At 45.7% G+C, this 17,169-nt stretch overlaps 1 protein-coding gene across 2 annotated transcripts in view; it reads right to left on the bottom strand.

Moving 5' to 3' along the window:
• Nucleotides 1-15,542, bottom strand: part of CRHR2 (corticotropin releasing hormone receptor 2) — a 164,436-nt gene extending 148,894 nt beyond the window's left edge. For both annotated transcript variants that reach the window (XM_068934146.1, XM_068934147.1), the window contains exon 1: nucleotides 15,392-15,542. In XM_068934146.1, coding sequence (XP_068790247.1) covers nucleotides 15,392-15,457 — 66 coding nt within the window. In that variant the 5' untranslated portion in view covers nucleotides 15,458-15,542. The remainder of the gene's footprint in view (nucleotides 1-15,391) is intronic.
• Nucleotides 15,543-17,169: the final 1,627 nt, after the last annotated feature.

Below are 17,169 nucleotides of genomic sequence, written 5' to 3'. Positions count from 1 at the left end.
CAAAACCTTTAAATAATAAGTACAGCAAAAAAAGAAAGATCTAAGTTATGTATAATTTTCAAGATAAAGAACTAGGCCTTTAGTATACATTTATTGAAATATTAGTTGCCTTCGGTAACTAAAGTACTACTTTACTCAAACTGCATTTCCTCTTAAGACACCTACCGTCCCAAGTCCTCTTCCCACCAAGTCAGTTCTACACTGTCTTGCACATTAATCTGAAATATGCACTGAAATATCTTTCTTAATTTCTATGAGCCACTATTTAGGAAAAAATAAAAATAATACACCAAGCCAGAGATTAAGGAGAAAAGGAGTCCTTTATTTTCTACAGCAATGAATAGTTTTCAGGCTAGTGCTGACTTTCCAGAACAAAATATCCAGCCTTTGGCTCACTTCCTGTTCACATCTGAGAGGGCTTTCAGGAAAAAGGTGGATGAATTGTTCTAGTGCACTGCCTGTCTCTCTCTTGGTCACTTCATTAGACCTTTTTTCCCCTTGACCATGGCCTTTGCTCTTCATCCATCCATGAAAGGTCAGAGGGCATACCACTACAAGACACCATCAAAGGAACTTGCCATAAGATCATGTCTAGATATGGGAAAGGCAGGTGAAAAGTGCAAGATCTAAGAGAGAGAGACTTGAGAAGCTGCAAGTCACTAGTAGCACCATGTGCTCTTCCTCTGAAAATGCCCATGAAACGGCCACAATCCTGCAGACGTTTGTTTATGTACAGTTTGTTCCTCATCACACGAGCACTTCCATGAACTACTAACATGAAGTAATAAATACACATATTCAACATTTTCTAACATATATAACTATATATAACATACCTTAATGGATCCATATGGAGAGCTCTGGGCATAGACAAATGTCTGACCCAATGTAGTGTTGTCTCCTCTCAGTTCCTACCAGAATTTGTGGTTGCTTCATGCAGACTAAAGTAGACTTGTACCTTAATTTCTATTAGCATAGAGTCCTGATCGGTAAGATTACTGCATTCTTCTAAGTAGTGGTATAGAGAAAACAAACAAACAGTTCCACTGCGAACCACCTGCGCAGGAGAGGTTTATTTCTTCTCTCAAATATATTAGAAAGGGCTACAGTCATATAGAAAAGTCCAAATAGTTATGAATATGATCTAAAACTGTCAATATAGGCATGGGGCTATCAAGGTGATACAGTGGACCGCATCTTGCAAGTTTAAATATCTAGTAGTAATGAGAAGCAAAATGGATGAAGTCAGCATGACTGAAAACTGAGGGAAAGAGCTGAAGTGGGAAAGGATGGTACATGAAATTGCAACATTTGCTGCGGAGTGGAGAGAGTGAAGTTATGGAGGCAGCGAATGCTGCCAAACATGGCACTCTGCTTTCTCAATCTCACATAAGAATTCTCAGATACCATATTCTAGTTATCTGATAAAAAAATCCAACTTTTTAGAAAATGCTGTTGTAGCTCCTTGTAAAACAGCTGCTGGTGGCACGCTGAAAAAATCTGAGGTGTTAACATCTGCGATCTAGTCTCAAAATAGCATAGTAAAAACTCTGCTTTGCAAAAAATGTAGGATCTAGTACTTGTGAGGACGTAGAGAAGCCCATCCTGTGGAACTATATCAGCATCTGATCAGAGGACCAGGAAATCTGTGGGATTTATCTCAACTAGTTCAGACTTCCAAAATAAAGAGAGCAACAGCTCAGCTGATCATGCAGGGCTCCCTTTACAGTTTAGGCAGAGAAACAGAAATTTTTCAGATGCAGTTCATCTGCCATATTTTAAAACTTTAAGTTGAAATGAATCAGGCCCTGACCTATATTGACTTCATTAGCTGGGTCTCACCCACTACAAGGGCAGACTAATTTAGATGTAGGAATTTCTACTGCAGATATATATTTTCAATAAAATAAATCCTTCTTAAACTATCTTTAAACATTATATACAAAAAGACGGAGGAAAACATTCTTAGCAGTAATGGCTACACAAGACAGGAATACATCACCATCTTATAAAGTTATCTGGAGTGCTGTTTTCTTTCATTTACCAAAAAAGAAAACGTGACCTTCCAACAATGAATAATTTTGTACTGTTATAGATCACAACATGAGCTCACATCATAGCAGATGAGAAGGATCCAGACCATGTCTCCTTTGCAACATAAAAATTAAGTCTAACTTAGCCATCTACGCTCCTTTGAAACTCAAAGCAGTTTCCAATCCTGGGACAGAGATCTATGATAATGGCATGAATGATATTAGGAGGGTGCTTATGCCTAGCTTAGATGACTAACTTAAGACTGCAGGCACAGATTTGAGTGTATTAAAGAAAGAGGAGACAATTGCCATCCACTCCTCTTCCCTTCTAAGCTCCTTCATTGATGGAGCAGGAATCAGACAAGCTCAATGGAGAAGTAACAACCGAAGTCACTTCTATTTCACCTATACTGGATTTTAATTTTCCTTGTAAAGGTCCCTTCCATATTGTTCCTTCTGAATGAAACAAAATGGGCCTGCTTCAGAATGCATCAGGTTCACAAACTGCACAAAGCACAAGGCTTTCACATGAAAAAACACATCCACTTCACTCTCCTATCCACAACATCCCTAATCCTATTGACAGATGTACTACATGAGAATGACATTCTCCAACCAAGATACAGTTTAGGTACACACCTACAGAGTCATAATCAACAAAAAGTTCAGAACACAACTTTGTCTGTCTAACCCTTTCGGTGTGTGGAGAAGAACTATGAAGAGCTGAGTCTGTGCGCTTATCTCTAGAGGTACTTCGGCCTGCCCTTCTCTGACCTCCATTACAGAAAGCCTGAGCTTCCACCCCCATGCTCAGCTCCAGGCTTCTAACTCTTTCTTTAAGCTCAAGATATGACAGTTGAAACACAGAGAATGGCATCAGCAGCAAGCAGGGTCCAAATATTTACAGGTAGCAGCTTTCCCATCAGTGAAGTAGCACTGCTATAAAAATCCTTTCTGTACCTCCTCCCAAGGGTTTCTGTAAAACATCTAGGAGAGCTGAGGCCTCAATTCTAGGCCCCTGTTTCAATATTAACATCATAGTAAAACTGCAGTTAGCATGTAGAAAGTTGGTACATTGTAGATTTGGCAACCAGTGCCCCAGCATTCAAAAAGAAGGATTCAGCGGTATTTTATTTTAGCGCTTCAATTAGACAATTCAAATAAATTAATTTAAGAAAACCTCTTGGCTCAAAGGCAACCTTATCAATGTTAAGCTCTCAACTGCACCATTTCTATGAAGATCGAGTGTTCCCCTAAACATAAGTCACAGCAGTTTTCAGAGCTGCATAACAGAATTGGGAAGAAGTGTCTCAGAGCAGCAGTCCAGTTAAATACAAAAAAAGGTTAGCTTGTGTCCACAGAGGCTCAGTTTAGGAAAACAGACGCGTATAACTTCACCATGAAAATATAATCAGTGAAAGAGCACCATGTAGCAAAATCAAAGCAAATCCCACTGTTCTTTGACAAAACCCCTACTCTGTTTGAATACAGCTAGGGAATTTCCAGTCCGGGTGGGCATCTCGCAAGATTTACAGAGGTTTCTACCATCGCCAGTACTAGTGTGTGAAAACAAATGTTTTGGGGAAAACAGTAGGTATTCAGTGGAATGCTCTTCTAATAAGTGCCAAAATTCATCTGAGATGCTCTTTCTCTCTAACAGGAGATGGCACTACATGGGAGAGTATGAGGAGACCCAGAATACTTGTGAACTACTAATCAGCCGAAGGATTATATACATCCAGGGGAGTGAAAAATGCTACTCAGAGAGGGAAAACAGAGGGTAGCCTGGGAGAGGAGGGATGGCAGTTGTCTTTGCACTCACGATGGATTTACTTTCATTGCTGTATGGTTACTTTTACTTTAGATGTATGCTCAACAGTTGCTCATTATAAGACAGTGCTAAGAACACCAGCACAGTGGAAGTCTGCTGCTGTAGAAGAATCAAAAAATTTCAGTCCTCATTCAAGATACCTTTGGTCTTTCACAACTCTGTAACTTTACTAGTGCAGCAGCATTCAGCTGTATACAATAGTTTGCTTCTGCTTCACCAGAAAAATAATTTCTATTTGTGATGGAAGGCCTAAACATAAGTTTTCATAGGAACCTGAGACCCGAAACCTGAACCACCTAAGGTTACACTAAAAGGAAAGACTGCTAGGACAGCTCAAGAAAAACAGAGTCTCCTTTTCCAGTTACCCTACAGCTCTTTCAACTCCATGTCATTACTTGCCCCTAAATTAATCCTGATGGCTAGATAAAATAGTGCTACTAGATAGAGAGCCCTAAATAATGCAGGAGACGTTGCTCTATGATCATAGAGGACATCATATATTCTGCAGTTCTTCCAGGAAGTCTGGAGAAATAAGTCTGCATAGAATGAGAAGTATGACATGAGTTCAATAAGGCAACTAAAAACATGGTCCGTTCCATTATTCAGGAACTCAAGTATCTGCCAGACTGAGCCCACAACTAAACAGGACCATTGTCAGTAAAACTTGGAGATACGCCTTCATTAAGCATCTGCCTAATTGCTTTGCTGAACAAGGGAGGTTCTTGATGCACTCAAAAGTATGTGTGTGCTAACTGTCTTTCTGAATCACAGCTTATAAAGGGGAGCTGTTAATGGCCACCCAGCATCTGGACTTGTCCAGTCAAGTCTCCATGCCTTCCCAAAGCAACACGAGATATTAAGAAAGAGTAAAATAACATTTGAACTATGGACTACAGCTGTCTTAAAATAAAATTATTTAGTGGAAAGATTTTTCAGTGCCACACACCCTTGAAGAGTTGTGCTCTTCATTCCCTGTGATATCTGTGGATATCATGTTCAGCACCTGGAAGGGGAGTAAGGCCTTCACGCTGCTCCTGCTCCATGTCTGCCCTTTTCCTAGGTCTTCACATCAAGATCATGACTAATTCTTGCCAACCCTTTACACTCCACATTACTACGAATCCCCTTAGCATCTCCTATAGATTCACCTCACTCATCTACCTCAGAACCCATTACCTTAAGCGGATATATGGTGGAAAAAAGCAGCACTGTCAAGGCACAGTACATCACCTCAACTTTAAATATCCACTTTAGGAAGAGAAGACTCATGCTCTGGACCCATAGACCACTCTCTACTGGCCACATAGGGAACCCAGGGTGACTAGCTTAAACCTGAAAGTCTCATTTACTAAAATTAATCCCAGTACAGTGTATCAGCTACTTCCCCCAGGCAAACTTACATCTACCTGGATAGTTCCTGCAAAGATCATTCACCCATCCACCGTTATCACCCTGTCACTACATTCTGAGGCCTCCCCTCACAGCTCCCCCAGTTCTAGCTCATCAAATTTGAGATCCTCATCATTTTTTCAGGGCCTCTGCCAAAATATCTCCAGCTTTTTTACAATCTCTCATTCTCGATCAAGACATTAATCAGTTAGTGATATCAGCTGTTGCAGTACATGGAACATCAGCAATAGCACTTCTACTGTCCTGCATAGTAGTAATAGTCTTAATAGTACCTGGATATCCTCCAAAAAATGTTCCTTTGAATAAAGGGTAGGTCCCTAGAAGGAAGAGGGGTCCAAGAAAGCTGGTTAATATTCAAGCATCACCTCCTCCAGGCTCAAGATCGGTGCATCCCTCTGAGGAAGAAATCCAGCAAAGCGGGCAGGAGACCTGCATGGATGAGCAAGGAACTCCTGGCAAAACTCCAACAGAAGAAGGAAGTGTACAGAATGTGGAAAAGGGGACAGGCCACTTGGGAGGAATACAGGGACATTGTCACAGTATCCAGGGATGCAATGAGGAAGGCTAAGGCCCATTTGGAATTAAATCTGGCAAGGGATGTCAAGGACAACAAGAAGGGCTTCTTCAAATACATCAATAGCAAAAGGAAGACTAGGGAAAATGTGGGCCCACTGCCGAATGGGGCGGGTCCCCTGATAATGAAGGATACAGAGAAGGCAGAGTTATTGAATGCCTTCTTTGCTTCAGTCTTCTCTGCTAAGGCCAGCCCTCAGGAATTCCAGACCTTGGAGACAAGAGAGGAAGGCTGGAGAAAGGAAGATTCTCCCTTGGTCGAGGAGGGTCGGGTTAGAGATCATTTAGGCAAATCTGACATCCACAAACCCATGGGCCCCAATGGGGTGCACCCACGAGTGCTGCAGGAGCTGGCGGATGTTATTGCTAGGCCACTCTCCATCATCTCGGAAAGGTCCTGGAGAACAGGAGAGGTGCCTGAGGACTGGAAGAAAGCCAGTGTCACACCAGTCTTCCAAAAGGGCAAGAAGGAGGAGCCAGGAAACTACAGGCCTGTCAGCCTCACCTCCATCCCTGGAAAGGTCATGGAACAGCTCATCCTGGAGGTCCTTATTAAGCATGTGGAGGACAAGAAGGTGATCCAGAGTAGTCAGCACGGATTCACCAAAGGGAAATCATGCTTGACCAATCTGATAGCCTTCTCTGATGGGATGCCTGGCTGGGTAGATGAGGGCAGAGCAATGGATGTTGTCTCCCTGGACTTCAGCAAGGCTTTGGACACTGTCTCCCATCACATCCTCCTAGGTAAGCTCAGGAAGCGTGGGTTGGATGAGTGGAGAGTGAGGTGGATTGAGAACTGGCTGGATGGCCGAGCTCAGAGAGTTGTGGTCAGTGGCGCAGAGTCTAGTTGGAGGCCTGTAGCTAGCAGTGCCCCCCAGGGGTCAGTCCTGGCTCCAGTCTTGTTTAACTTACTCATCAATGACCTGGAGGAAGGCACAGAGTGCACCCTCAGCAAGTTTGCTCACAATAGAAAATGGGGAGGAGTGGCTGATACACCACAGGGCTGTGCTGCCTTTCAGAGGGACCTGGACAGGCTGGAGAGGTGGGCGGAGAGGAACCTCCTGAAGTTCAACAAAGGGCAAGTGCAGGGTCCTGCACCTGGGGAGGAATAACTGCATGCACCAGGACAGGCTGGGGGTTGACCTGCTGGAAAGCAGCACTGCAGAAAAGGACCTGGGGGGAGTCCTGGTGGACAACAAGTTAAACATGAGCCAGCAGTGTGCCCTTGTGGCCAAGAAGGCCAATGGGATCCTGGGGTGCATTAGGCAGAGTGTTGGCAGCAGGTCGGGGGAGGTGATCCTGCCCCTCTACTCAGCCCTGGGGAGGCCTCACCTGGAGTTCTGTGTCCACTTCTGGGCTCCCCAGGACAAGAGAGACATGGCACTCCTGGAGAGAGTGTAGCGGAGGGCTACAGAGATGATTGAGGGGACTGGAGTGTCTCTCCTCTGAAGAAAGGGTGCGAGAGCTGGGCCTGTTCAGCCTGGAGAAGAGAAGATTGAGAGGCAATCTCATCAATGTGTACAAGCATCTGAAGGGGTGGGGGGTGTCAAGAGGATGGGGCCAGCCTCTTTTCAGTGTTGTCCAGTGACAGGACAAGAGGCAACGGGCACAAACTGAAACACAGGAAGTTCCGTCTGAACGTGAGGAAAAACTTCTTCACTGTGAGGGTGACAGAGCATTGGAACAGGTTGCCCAGGGAGGTTGTGGAGTCTCCTTCGCTGCAGATATTCAAAACCCGTCTGGATGTGATCCTGGGCAATATGCTCTAGAGGCCCCTGCTTGAGCAGGGAGGTTGGACTAGATGATCTCCAGAGGTCCCTTCCAACCTAAACCATTCTGTGATTTTGTCATTCTGTGGTTCTGTGAAGACATCATGATAGTTCACTGTTGATGACTAGTGCCGCCTCTGTGTCATGCTTAATTCTCTTTCTTTTCATCCACTGCTTCATTCCTAAACCATTAGCTCTCTGGGGCTAGAGCCCATCTTTAGTTTTTGTATCTGAAAACAGATATCACAGTGTAATTGGACTCCAAGACTCGAACAAGGGAAGATCTAACAACAGTCCTTTACTAGCTAAAGGGGGAGTTTCAGAGGAGTCAGTCTCTTCTCAGAAGTGTACAGGAAAAGCACAAGAGGCAACATTCACAATGTGCACCAAGGAAATTCTGACCAGACATGAAGAAAAAATTAGGCACCATGAAAATGGTTGAGCATTAGAAAAGGTGTCCAGAGATACTGTGGAAACTCCATCCTTGTAGATTTTCAAAACTCAACGCTGAGCAGCCTGATCCGTGGAGTTAGCCCTGCTTTGAGCAGGAGGCTATACAAGAGACCTCCAGAGGTCCCTTACATCCTGATTTTTTTTATTATTATTATTCTGTGATTCTAGGACATATAGCCCATATGGTAGTGAGAATAATAGCTAACTGTTACTCCCAAACCCTACCTCCTAATAGTGCTGTAATTATATTATCAGTTTACAGACTGTATCTCAAGCAATAACCAGAAATCTATAGGCTTTGAGATTTTTCACTAATAATACTAACATTTTGGACTCTGTTCTTATAATCATAGAATCGCAGCATCACAGTATAGTTGGGGTTGGAAAGGACTTCTGGAAATCATCTGGTCCAAACTCCCTGCTCAAGAAGGGTCACCTAGAGCAGGCTTCCCAGGACCAGGTTCAGATGGCTTTTGAATATCTCCAAGGATGGACACTCTACAACTTCTCTGGGCAACCTGTTCCAGTGCTCAGTCATCCTTACAATAAGAAAGTGTTTTCTTATGCTGAAAGAGAATTTCCTGTGCTTCTATTTGTGCCCATTGCCTTTCATCTGGAGAAGACACCAATGAGAAGAGCTCCATCTTCTTTACCATCTTGTCATCAGATACTTATAAACATTGATAAGATCTCCCTGAGCCTTCTCTTCTCCAGGCTGAACAGAGCTCTCAGTCTCTCCTCATATGACAGATAATCTAGTCCCTTAATCACCTTTGTGGCCCTTGGCTGGAGTCACTCTAGCAGCTCCATGTCTCTCTCGTATTGGGGAGCCCAGCATTGGACACAGCACTCCAGGTGTGGCCTCGCCAGTGCTGGGTAGAGGGGAAGGATCACCCTCCTCAACCTGCTGGCAAGCACTGATTGAAAGATTATGATTTTCAATGTCATGAAAGGAATATATTTATATATATTAAATGCATAAAGGAATGCATTTAAGGCATTTTAAAATTATTTTTATATTTAAAAACAGAATTTTCTACTTAACTTTTTCTTCTTGTCAGAAATAAATACTGAAATTCTGCCAAGACTTGAAAATGTTCATGAAAAGATACGTGCTTTAAGAAAGTAGGGTTTTGTTACTCTTAGGAAGGTCTCTGATCTCCAAGATGGACTTTAAATAGCTCATCTCCCAGCTGGTATTAGATAAAGGTGGATGAAGAAAGGTTCATTTTCAGATCCTCTCTCCACCTAATTTGGAGTTCACCTAATCAAAATCCTGTCATGTGCTCTGAGGCATCATTCTTGCTTGCCAGTTAGCCAGAGATAGCCCTGGCCTTCCATGCTGCTTTGAAAGAGTCAGTTGACAACAGGAGCAGACTGGTCCCTAGAGGACCTTGCTCCCAAGAAAAGGAAACAACACGAGCAGAGCACTCCTCTGAGCAGTCCCGAGGACTGGAGCTGAGAAAGCAAAAAGGTTACGCCTGTGTTGTCCACACTACAAAGTACAGCTACTGGAGCTGGCTCACAGTCCATCTATCTGCTTCTGCTGGCGTGGATCCTCCTAAAATCCAAGCTGTGGCTGAGCTGTGGGAGTCTGCTACTGCCACTCAAATGGAATTGATACTTCAGTTCACGCACTGAGATGCCTACGAGCAGAGCTTGGCTGCCAGCCCCACACAACCTGTTCAAACTCATCAGCACACTTCCTTTTATTTGCTTTCCCCTTCTTCCTTTTTCACTCCTTCCTCCCTGATTCTCCACACGAAAGGCCACCCCTGCTAGAGGACAGCACCCCAAAACATAGGACAACCCAGAAATAGCACTATTCAAGACACCTCCTGCATCCCAGCAATTTAAGTAACGGTGAGAGATTACCCCACAGCCCTCAGAGGCAAGAGGCAAGAGTGCCAGTTCTCTGGCACTTCAGCTACTATTACGAGGGCAAGAGTTTAGCATTGCATCGAGGACAACTAATGTATTTTAATCTCCATCTACATTATTCATTATTTACTTTCACTGCATACACAACCAAGAGAGTAGACAGTTATTCACTTAGGATTACATAAAACTTTATAGGTCTTTAATTAGTTTTGCTTTATTACAGCTCCCCCTTGAAGTACTACTCAGCTCTTGACCTACTGAATGGATTTTCTTTCTTATTTAGTGAAAGCAAGCTGAGTTTCTGAACAAATACAGGCAGTTAGTTGATCATTCCCAGAGAAGGACGACTTCCAAGTTTTCCACCCATTTAGTTCTGCAATACAGTTGTCAATCTGGGGAACAAGACGCGCAGGGGGAGGATCAACACAGTCCCAGCAAGTGTCTCACAATGTGGGCTCGCTCACACATGCACAGGTACTCCTGAGCCGGGGTCAGGACAGGCTGTTGAAACTCATCTCTTTGAAACAGCCTTCTGTTATGAACATCACTTTAACTGCCACACGCGCCTCCCAGATGGCATCGCCTTTGTCAAGATCACGTAGAGCAGACAGGTCTTCTGCTTGTGAGAGCTGATCCAAATGTCCTCAGACCCAGAGAAGTGACTGCTACCCAACTTAACGAAAGCATGACATTCTATATTGCAAAGAGTATTGCAGGAAGCATCTAGGAATTACTCGTACACCGGCAACAGAAACTGGAAGGGGAATTTTCACACATTTGGACACAATTGATGAAATCATTAAGCATCTGTTTTCTGAAGGACAGTACTTGTTAGCTGATTCTGACCACAACAGCAAGTAATTAGTTTCTGTTTTTTCTTATAAGAAGGGCCACAGCAATGTTCATCAAATTCTTCGGAGAAGAAGAAAACATATGCATAAAACTTCAACCAAGGCTAACCAGATCAAAACAAATATAGCTACTTTCACATCTATTAAGATGAAAAGGATTAACTGGAAAAGAAAGTAATTCTCTGTAAAGAAATCACTTGATAAAGCAAATCAGCAGGAACTGTTTAATTGTCAAGGATGGCTCTAATGAAAGATAAGGAGGCAAAGAAAAAGTTTATGTAGTGCTTTGACACATTTCATTGCATATCTAGGACTAAGCAATGAAGATGCCATGTGGCTAGTTGGACAGCACCAGTTTTATACTAAGAATTAAGGTTGAACAGACTGCATTCCAGATGAAACTGGTATAGCTTGAAAGAAAAGAAGGATGCATGTGTGATCAAGATTTGATCTATTCATGTCAATTTACAGACAGAGTGGAGAAAAATGAATTCTTCCAGAAATGTCATTTACTGGATGAAGTTTTATTCTAAAGTAAACTAGCTTTTCCCCAAAGGCTCCTTGTTGGGGCTGCAGAGTTGTAAAGCTGAAGGTGATATAAGCTTAAAATGACCAAATTCAGCAGTGAATGTAGCCTATCTTTACCATACCGATTTCCTCCGCTCCCCCTCCCTCCAAAAAATCAAAAAAACTGCAGAAATATTTAAAAATCCAGAAATGTGTAAAAGTTTGCTCTAGAAGTAATATTTTTTAAATATTTAGTTTGATAACCTATAAGGCAGAACAAAATTAAAAAAGAAAATATGGAACACACTCTTTAAAAAGTTGATAATGTTCCATTACCTTACTTTTTTCACCGTGAATATCTCAGATTATCACATCACCCTGCAGTAGTCACTGTCACAAAGAAGGCTGATTTAAAAGCAGTGAAGAGTCAGCCTTAGAGAAAAATACCTTCCTCAGGCACCACTGATAGCCCTGAGCAATGAGAGTACAGTATGCTCCATCTAAGGTAATAAATCCATAAATGGCAAGGCATGTTTTAAGCATTTAATCATCTATACTGTTTAATTTTTAGAATGGTCCCTGGCCACATTTTTGCCCCAAACCATCCAGTAGTATCTCAGACAGTTTTGGGGAATGATCTGACAGTTAGATAGGGCCATGGACCACGTCCAGTAGGCAGTTTGCACAAAGTGACCCCATTCTGGAGGCTGAAAGTTTAATAGCATAGATACAAGCCATTCCCTGGCATTTGGCCTCAAAGCTAGAGGAATGGTCCTGGGACTTTTTAGTTTATTGGTAGAGCTGTAACCTAACAAGAACAAAACTGAACAAACGTGGAGCTGATAGCACATGCTCTGCAATGAGATCCGCACACCATCTTCCTCCCCTAGCTTCAACGGAGGCACACAAGAAGTAAGACAGAAAGAACTGTGGTCTAGTTTGCTATACAAGGGCCACAGAGTTTAGAGGACTTAGTCATTATTTCTCCCCAGCTATTGATGGAATAGTAAAATATAAGCAGATGCTTTATACCAACAAAAGCTGAAGGCTGCTTGTTTTCTAGCTGACAGCCACTATGAATATCATGGCAAAACTACCAATCAACATCAATCACCCTTTTTTCCTTGCATACAACTGTCTCCTTCAAATGTACAGCAATTACCACAGGATGGCTACAGTTTTCAACCCTGCCAAAGTGTTACACCAGCAGAGGCGTCTCATGATGAGACATTTATGCTGCATTAATTCACAGTAGGCCTGAATTTTGGCAGTCTCAGACCAGGAATATTACTTAACTCGTCACCACTGGCTGATATATTCAAACTGCTCTGGCTATTTTAATAGTTTCAGGAGAGCATATGGAATTATAGCAAACTTTGCTTTTGTTTTTGACAAATCTTTCCCCTTCCCCCCAAATATGTGAGCTTAGCAAGGACTCTATATCAAAATGTCAAAGGACTCAATTGCCTTTGTTTTATGGTTTGTTTGTTTGTTTTTCACATTCAAGTATATGCATTTTCCACTGTATCATATGTACAGAAACCCTCTGGAGAACATAAATCTCAGAGCCCGCTGTGTAAGTCTTCACCCTTCTGCTGACCAGCCCTGAGAAATCTGACAGATCATTTGCACCAGCACTTTCATGTGGCAGATCTAATTCTGTACTAGAAAGTTGCCTCGTTTCTTAAGTGTTGCAAATTTGTAGTTCCTATAAAACACAATTGTTCAGTTGCTGTAAAAACTCAAGCTTCCTTTATGTAATCATATAAGGGTTTGCTCCCACAAGCAGCAGCTATGTCTTTTCCCAAATCCAGAAATGTGAATAGACAACATTGACTCCAAGTTAACTTTCAAGTGTTTGCAAGTTATACCTGAACTTGAGAGCTTTGGATATGAGCCAACGTTTTTAAAGGTTGCTCTTAAGCTTCAGGGTGCAAAATTTTGTCTAAATTAAAGCAGAGATACAGATTTGCCAGCTACATTCATGGATGAAAACAACCCCAAAAGAAGAGTAAAAGCTCCACATTTCTTATAACTGGAGCAACAGGAGTGACCTGTACATACGGCTGAAGATGGTGTTCAAGCACATTATCACAACATACAGCACAAACATACACACGAGTGTGTATCAGACACAAATGTGCTACATCCAGACACACTCCTCCACATAAGCACACTCAGAATACACTCAAAATATACATTTCTCTCAGAATAAAAGGATTTTCTGGAAATGGCATTTTGATTCTTAATCTGCGCTACTTTGAAAACAAAATCTTTCTTTCAAGGAAGTTGTTTTGTCTTTAAAGAAGCAAGCCAACCACCAAAATTTACATAAATAATCCAAATGCAAAGTTACGGAAAACTGAAAATCTGTCCATAAATTGCATCTGGAGTGGAAACGCACGACATAATTTGATTCACTGAAAAAGGATTAGTCTGGCAACTCTGGGTACCTTTGGCTCTGTCAGCCTCACTGGCAAGAAGTCTCTCATAGTTTAAAACATAAACTAAACTATTTTTCTGGAGCTGGGGAAAGCAACAAGGGGAAACAAAACTCTAGAATTGAAGAGGGCAGAAGCAGAGACTAAGAAGAAGTGAGGTTTGCAATTGAAAACAGCAAGTGTGTAGACAGGCTCATGCCACTCTGATCCCATGTGCCCTGATCTCTGACTGGTAAAAAAGGCATCAGCGAAGCTGAGAAAATGCTCTCTCTTCCAAGATCTAGAAAGTGACTGCGAAGCTCTTAACAAGAAGTTGTTTTCCTTTCGAGCCTCTTGCTTTCCCAGACCTGGCTTCCCTTTACCCTTCTTTATAAAGTTAGATAACAAAACAAGATAGAACAGGTGACAATAAAACAGCTTTTCTTCCTTTTTTCTAAGGGGATATTGAAGATGGGCCAATTGCACTACAAGCCAGAAGGACCACTGCCCCCTTTTTTAACGCTACAGCAACAACTGTAACGAATTACAAGCAAGATCAATGTATCTCCTGCTTAATCTCTCACATTTGCTTTGCAAGTATCACTCAACATGCGTAAAACTATCACTTAAAACAAACAAGCCACCAAAAAAGTTGGTCCAACTTTGGAGCCTGGGCTAGGAAAGATTTTTTAAGCCCAGGCTGACACAGGCCGCAGAGCAAACACGACACTGGATGCAAGGGCTGAGCCCTGTCCTTCACCACCACTATTTATTTGCGTATCCCTACGGCGAAAGAGTAATGGGACACTGAGCGCACGCGGCGGGGAGAAGGAGGTTGGCTGTGGGTGGGAGGCTGAGGATGAGGGGAAGCACCTGGGCCACTCGTGCTCCCGCTGAAGTGGAGAGGTGGCAGGAAAAGCCCTTTCGTGTGGGGCAGGGACAGCCTTTGGGGCTGGCGCTGCCACCCCAGGCGGGTCCCCACGCTGGGCCTTTTCACCAAGGGAATCAGGGCGTGGGGAAAGGGGAAGCAGCTCCTTCCCTGACAAGGGGCTGCCCAGAGAGGCCATGCCTCAGCCTGGAGGCTCGGAGGGGATCATGTCGTTCCCAGCGGTGACCAACCACCAGGACGGAGTCTCTCAGCGCCCAGCGATGGGGCAGGATGGTGAGGGAGCCGTTAACGGCTACGGGGACGGGGTCTCTCAGCGCCCGGCGGGATTGCGAGGGAGCAGGTAACGGCCGCCAAGAGAGGGTCTCTCAGCACCCAGGGATGGTGCGGGATTGTGAGGGAGCAGTTGGGAAACAGCCTCCGGGATGGGGTCACCCAGTGCCTGGAGACGGAGGGAGTGGGCAACGGGCACGGGGAGGGGGTCTCAGTGGCCGGCGATGGGGGCGGGGTCTGCGAGGGAGCCGTTAACGGCCACCGGGCCGAGGTCTCTCAGGGCCTGGAGACGGAGGGAGCCGTTAACGGCCGCCGGCACAGGGGGTCCCTCAGCGGCGGGCGGGACCCGTGAGGAAGCGGAGCGCAGCCACCGCTCCCTCCCAGACCGAGGGGGTTCCCCGCAGTGGTGGGGCGTCCTCGTCCCTCCTTCCCTGACTCCCCTCTCCCCCCGCCTCGCCCCTCCGCGCCACCCCCTCCACGGCCCCAACGGGCCTCGGCACTTACGGGCAGGAGCAGGAGGGCGGCGGCGGCGGCCGCCGGGAGGCTGCGCTGCGGTGCCCGCCCCGCCATGAGGCCGGCGGGGCCCAGGGGGTCTCTCCGGGGCTGGAGCTGCCCGCTCAGCCGGAGCCTCCGCAATGCCCCGGCTCTGGCATCTCCCCCCCCCCCCCCCCCGGCCGCTGCCCTTGACCCCTGCCCGCCCGCGGAGGAGCCAGCCCCGGCGCCGCCGGCGCGTCCCAGGGCAAACCCCCGGGAGGGAGGGAGGGAGGGAGCCGGGCGGGGGAGCCAAACCCGCCCTCCGCCCGGGACGCCTCGGGGATGGAGGCGGCTAGAGGAGCCCCCGGGGACGGTGACCCCCCCCAAAGCCTCCCGGAGCAAGGGAGAGCTCCCTCTCCGGAGACCCCCCCCCCCACACACACACACTGAGTGCAAGAGGGATCTCTGCCCCACCTCCGCCGACGGGCACTAGCTGCAGTAGGGACTCCACTGCCCCCAACCCGCCAGCAGCAACGGGGGTCAGCCCCTGCCAAGCGCTAAGTGCCGTGGCGATTCCCTTCCCCAAAGGGTTGGTTGAAACGGGGGATGCCTCCGATGCAAACCTCCAGAAGTAATGGGGACCCCCCCCCCCCACACACACACACATAACTCTCCAGGAGCAATGGGATTCCCCCTTGCTCTAGGTGCAACGGGGACCCTGCCCCACAACCAGGTGCAATGGACGTACCCCTAAAAGCCTCCAGGGGTAATGAGAATCCCGCTCCCCCTCCCCAGCATTAGGTGCAATGGGGACTCTATCACCAAGAAACTCTTAGGATCAACAGCGTCCCTCACCGCCCAGGGTGTTGGTGCGCTGGGGACCTCTCACAAGCCTCTGCCTCAAAGGGGGAATTCTCCCTGGTGCTATCTGTTAGAAGAACAACCTGACAAGTCTCCTGGAATAGTGGGGATCCCCTGAGGACTAGATGCAACGGTCCTAGGTGCAATGGGGACCTGCCTCTCCATGATAACCAGAAGCAAGTCCTCTTGGGTACCCCAAGAGCAAGGGGGCTCTAGCTTATCCTTTACCAAGTTCATCAGAACACCTCCCCTCAAATCTGCGGGCGCACGGGGATACTCTTTGCTATTCGTTAGCTGCAATGGGGAGGCTTTCCAGTCAGCGTCCTAAGCGTAGAGCACTCCTTGTTTGCCTTGTGAGACTCCTCAACTGCACCTCTCAGCTGGGAACAACCTCCAAGCCAGGCAAGCCAAAAACAGCCTGCGTGGCTGTTCCTTGTGCATTTGATCTCCATAAAGAGATCTCTGTCCTGCTCTTCTCATCCATGAATACTTATCAGACTGGACCCCTAGGCCAGCAAAGGCAAAACGAGGTCACCCCATAGCCTCATGCCATGCGCACCCGGACACCCTTGCCCTAGGGGCTCCTGGCCCTCTGCTCTGACTCCTCACCCCTCTGCTCAGGGTGGCTGTTGGTGCTAAATGAACAGGAGTTTTATGGATTTGGACACCAGACACAGTTGGGGCCCATAACTCCTGTACCTAAAAACTAATAACTCCCTGCCTTCTGCATCCAGATAGGTCTGTCCATGCAATGGATGCATTTGTGGTATTGTTAGACTGCCAGCATCAGACTCTGGGCTGCCCAGTATTAGCATTAAGCCTAGCAGGATTTTCCCTCTCCACTCAGTCTCATCTGCCCAGAGGACAGCCAGCTGCAATGTGAATCACAATCAATATCTGCTCACAACTGCAGCTGGGACTGTCCCCAAAAGCTGATCTGCGTCCAC

The sequence above is a fragment of the Struthio camelus genome, chromosome 2 (assembly GCF_040807025.1).
Source record: "Struthio camelus isolate bStrCam1 chromosome 2, bStrCam1.hap1, whole genome shotgun sequence".
Lineage (NCBI taxonomy): Eukaryota > Metazoa > Chordata > Aves > Struthioniformes > Struthionidae > Struthio > Struthio camelus.
Note: the sequence above shows the minus strand (reverse complement) of the source record. Positions and strands in the feature narration are given on the sequence as shown.